The sequence below is a fragment of the Sinocyclocheilus grahami genome, unplaced genomic scaffold, assembly GCF_001515645.1.
Source record: "Sinocyclocheilus grahami isolate Dianchi unplaced genomic scaffold, SAMN03320097.WGS_v1.1 scaffold281.1, whole genome shotgun sequence".
Classification (NCBI taxonomy): Eukaryota; Metazoa; Chordata; class Actinopteri; order Cypriniformes; family Cyprinidae; genus Sinocyclocheilus; species Sinocyclocheilus grahami.
Window position 1 is genome coordinate 656,301 of NW_015505460.1, and position 4,298 is coordinate 660,598.

At 33.9% G+C, this 4,298-nt stretch overlaps 1 protein-coding gene across 1 annotated transcript in view; it reads left to right on the top strand.

Moving 5' to 3' along the window:
• The window catches only part of LOC107600314 (transcriptional adapter 3-like), a 6,361-nt gene extending 2,075 nt beyond the window's left edge, over positions 1-4,286 (top strand). Inside the window, exons 6-11 of the mRNA XM_016292183.1 lie at positions 1,009-1,117; positions 1,267-1,399; positions 1,507-1,610; positions 1,706-1,806; positions 2,939-3,130; positions 3,447-4,286. Coding sequence (XP_016147669.1) covers positions 1,009-1,117; positions 1,267-1,399; positions 1,507-1,610; positions 1,706-1,806; positions 2,939-3,130; positions 3,447-3,639 — 832 coding nt within the window. The 3' untranslated portion in view covers positions 3,640-4,286. The remainder of the gene's footprint in view (positions 1-1,008; positions 1,118-1,266; positions 1,400-1,506; positions 1,611-1,705; positions 1,807-2,938; positions 3,131-3,446) is intronic.
• Positions 4,287-4,298: the final 12 nt, after the last annotated feature.

The following is a 4,298-nucleotide window of genomic DNA, read 5'->3' on the forward strand; positions in this document are numbered from 1 at the left end:
TTTTACCGAGGAATTTATCAATTAATTCTTTAAAAATCCTACAATGTGATTTTCTGGATTTTTTTTCTCATTTTGTCTCTCATAGTTGAGGTATACCTATGATGAAAATTACAGGCCTCTCTCATCTTTTTAAGTGGGAGAACTTGCACAATTGGTGGCTGACTAAATACTTTTTTGCCCCACTGTATATTAAGTTATGAGTATTCAGTCAAAGATTTTTATTTAAATACAGATCAAATATTATTTAAACACAGATAAAAGCCTTTAATTTTATTCAGCAATTAAAAGCATTAAATTGATCAAAATTGACAAAAATGTACACAAGATTTCTCTTTTTTAAAATAAATGCTTTTAAACTTCCTATTTTACCAAAAAAATATATCTTGTTTTACACGAAAATATAAATAAATGTAACATAAAATATGAATATTATTAAATATTACTACTTAAAAACATAACAATACTATTAAATATAATAAGCACAGCTGTTTTCAACATGGATGATAATAATAATAATAAATGGATCATGTGGCACTAAAGACTGAAGTAATGGCTGATAAAATTCAGCTTTGCCATCACAGGAATAAATTACATTTTAAAATACAGGTGCATCTCAAAAAATTTGAATATCGTGAAAAAGTTCTCTTTTTTTTTTTTTGTAACTTGTTTCAAAAAGTGAAGATTCATTACATGTAAAGTAAAACATTTCAAATGTATTTTTTTGTTTTAATTATGTAATTTTGTTTAATTTTTTTAAATTTTGTTTTAATTATGATGATTAGAGCTTACAGCTCACTTATATTCAGTTAGAAAAAAGTTATTGTAATACTGTAAAATTAATATTTCACAGTATTATGATACCTTATACCATTTTTACTGTATTTTTGATCAAATAAATAAAGTTTTGTTGAGACGACTTCTTTCAAAAACATTTAAAAAATCTTAGCGACCCCAAACGTTTGAATGATAAGTGTATTTAGTCATTTGTGGTTATACATGTGTGTAAAACAGATTCTGGGCCTCGGTGGAGCCTTACTGTGCAGACATCACAAATGAAGAAATCAGAGTTCTGGAAGAGCTGCTCAAACCCCCTGATGATGAAGCTGAATACTACAAGGTAAAGATCTTTTAGAAACCAGTTCCTGCACTACATTACTGCAGCTTTCCTTTCCTTTAACTGATTCTGTACTCAGGGAAAATGCATGTTATATGGCTTTTGTGTTGGTTGTTCACATCTGAGCACTCACTGTTGGCTTTCTTTGCAAGATCCCAGCCCTCGGAAAGCACTATTCCCAACGCTGGGCTCAAGAGGACCTGTTGGAGGAGCAAAGAGAGGGGGCGAGAGCCAATGACAAGAAAAAAAGCATGATGGGTCCTCTTTCCGAACTGGATGCTAAAGGTAATGTTGTGATTTAAGATGAGATTCCAGTTGCAACATTGTCATTTTTTTGTTGCGTCTAGCCTTAAATCTGTTGCTTTTATCTTCTACTATTCTGGTTTGTGCAGATGTAGATGCCTTACTGAAGAAATCGGAGTCTCAGCATGAACCTCCAGAGGACGGCTGTCCTTTTGGCCTTCTTACTCAGCGGCTTCTACAAGCACTTGTTGAGGTCAGTGACTCATCATGTGCTAAAATAAGTACAAGTTGTGCAATATTTAGTCAGCTCAGCTTATGTTTTAGTCATATCCTTTTTCAAATATGTAGGAAAACATCATATCCCCTATGGAGGATTCCCCCATTCCAGACATTCCAGGGAAGGATGATGGGGCTGGTACATCGCCTCGTAGCCAGGGTAAAGCCTTCAGGTAAATGTTTTATTTTATGATTTAGTCAGTTAGTGATGTTTACATGTTTCTTTAGACTACCATTCAAAAGTTTGGGTTGGTAAGATTTTTTTTTTTAATGTTCTTGAAATACATGTCTTCTGCTCTCCAAGTCTGAATTTATTTGATCTACAAATACAATAAAAAACGGTAATGCTGTGAAATGTTATGATTTAAAAGAAATTTGAAAATGTCATTTATTTCTGTGATGGCAAAGCTGAATATTCAGCATCATTATTACTCTAGTCTTCAGTGTCACATGATCCTTCAGAAATCATTCTAATAGGCTGATTTAATGCTCAAAAACGTTTTTTTAATTTTTTTTTAATTTACTTTTTTAATTTAATGTTTTAAGTAGTCTTTAATTAATAGAAAGTATAATATTACAGCATTTATTTGAAATATAAATATTTTGTAAACATTAAAAATCGTTACTGTGACTTTTGATCATTTTACTGTATTCTTTCTAAACAAGTAGCACCAGCAGTACTTTCACATTCAGGTGGATGTTTTTGCCACTGTTTTCTTTGAAGATGACATGTGAAGTTAAAATTACTCAGTTTTAGCACTTTATTTTGTTGTGCTTTGTCAAACTGTATTCTATTACTGTAATACAACGCATCTTATGAAAGCAGTCTAATCATTTAGGGGCAATTAAGATTGATTAGTTAACTAGCTGTTCAGGCAACCCACCAGCTAGTTGATTTTGAAAATAGTTAATTTTTTTCCCCATTGACTTCCCTTTTTAGCTAAATTGGCAATCTTCATTCTCTCTATCTTTTACTCTTTATAGTCAACATGATATCAGCACTCCCAACTCTATTTACTTCTATAATGTGATGCATTTTTGAGTGAAACTGAGTATTCAGTAAGGGGAAAAACATGTATTTTATCCATCAGGATTGAATGGTGATAAGTAGACCAGAATATAGGAAAACTATATATTTGGCTATTGGTGAACATTATTCAATAGCCTATATTGCCTGGGTGAAATCGTCCATAAAGGAAAGTGAAACAAAAGCATTTTGATGAAAGATTATTTCTATACTTTTTCTTTAAAATAGTAATGGTGTACATGAATAAAGTACATTTTCTCGTGTTCTGTTGCTCCCAGTGTGCCTCACACACGCTCTCTGGAGGCTCGTATAAGAGAGGAGCTGGTGTCTCAGGGGCTGCTGGACTCTGATGAGAGGCAAGGTGTCGGAGGAGAGTCTGAAGACGAAGTGCTGGCCGAGCTGCAGAAAAGACAGGCTGAACTCAAAGCGCTAACCGCACACAACCGCTCGCGCAAGCAGGAGCTGCTCAAGTGAGTCTCAGCCAAAGAGCCTCAGATCCAGATCAAAACTGCTGTCAGCACAAGATGAAGACTAGCTGGTGAAAATAAGCCTGTAATCTTTCAAAGAGTTAGAGGGAGCAGTCTGATGTGACAAGTTATGATTTTCTTTCTATAGTTTTATTTAGATGACTACTTAGAGAGCTCGCTGTATTGAAAGCAGTCAAGTGTGTATTTTTATATATATCTTTTAGTACAGTATTTTTTTTTTTTTCCATATACTTTGTGAAATACCAGGATTAATGTGAGATTAGGAAAGTCACTTTTTACTTTCACCCTGTTCTTGCAGGTTGGCACGGGAAGAAATGCGAAAACAGGAGCTTCGACAGCGGGTTCGAGTGGCCGATAACGAGGTTATGGAGGCATTCCGTCGCATCATGGCAGCCAGGCAAAAGAAACGCACTCCAACGAAAAAAGAGAAAGATCAGGCTTGGAAAGCTTTGAAAGAGAGAGAAAGTATTCTCAAACTCTTAGATGGATAAATATGACCGGCAGCTATAATGTGGCGTGTTTTCTGTAATATGTTTGTTGGTTATGGATACTTCATAAAGACAACTTCAACATTCAGACAACTTGAAGAACATGTAAACAAATATTTAATATAATGTTCATATTTTTGGTTACTCTCTATCTAAAGTAAGACCTGACGTTACTAGTTGTGATAATAAAGGTGTTTGACACTAGTTTTCAAGTGCCACTGACTTGACACTGTTGATGCCAGAATATAAGTTTACTTTATTTATTTTTTTGCCACCTTTATGCACAGTTCCCAAATGCAGCTGATTAACATAGTGGATTGATATTGTTAAAGGAATAGTTCACCAGGAATGAAACACTTGTCATCATGTCGTTCACCGCCTCTTCTGTGGAATATAAAAGATAGTATTTTGAAGAATGTTGGTAACCAAACAGTTTTGGGCACCATTAACCCATTGCGTGGACAAAAACAGACATTTCTTCTTTTATGTTTCAAACAAGAAATAAAAATCATACAGAAACAACATAAGGGTGAAGAAAAAGACAACATTTTAATTTTGGGGTGAACTGTTCCTTGAAAGCCGTTGTCATAGCGTTGATAGTATTTTGTTACTACACGGTCATTTTGAGTTTTTATATGATTAAAAGAAAATAAAGCTTTTTA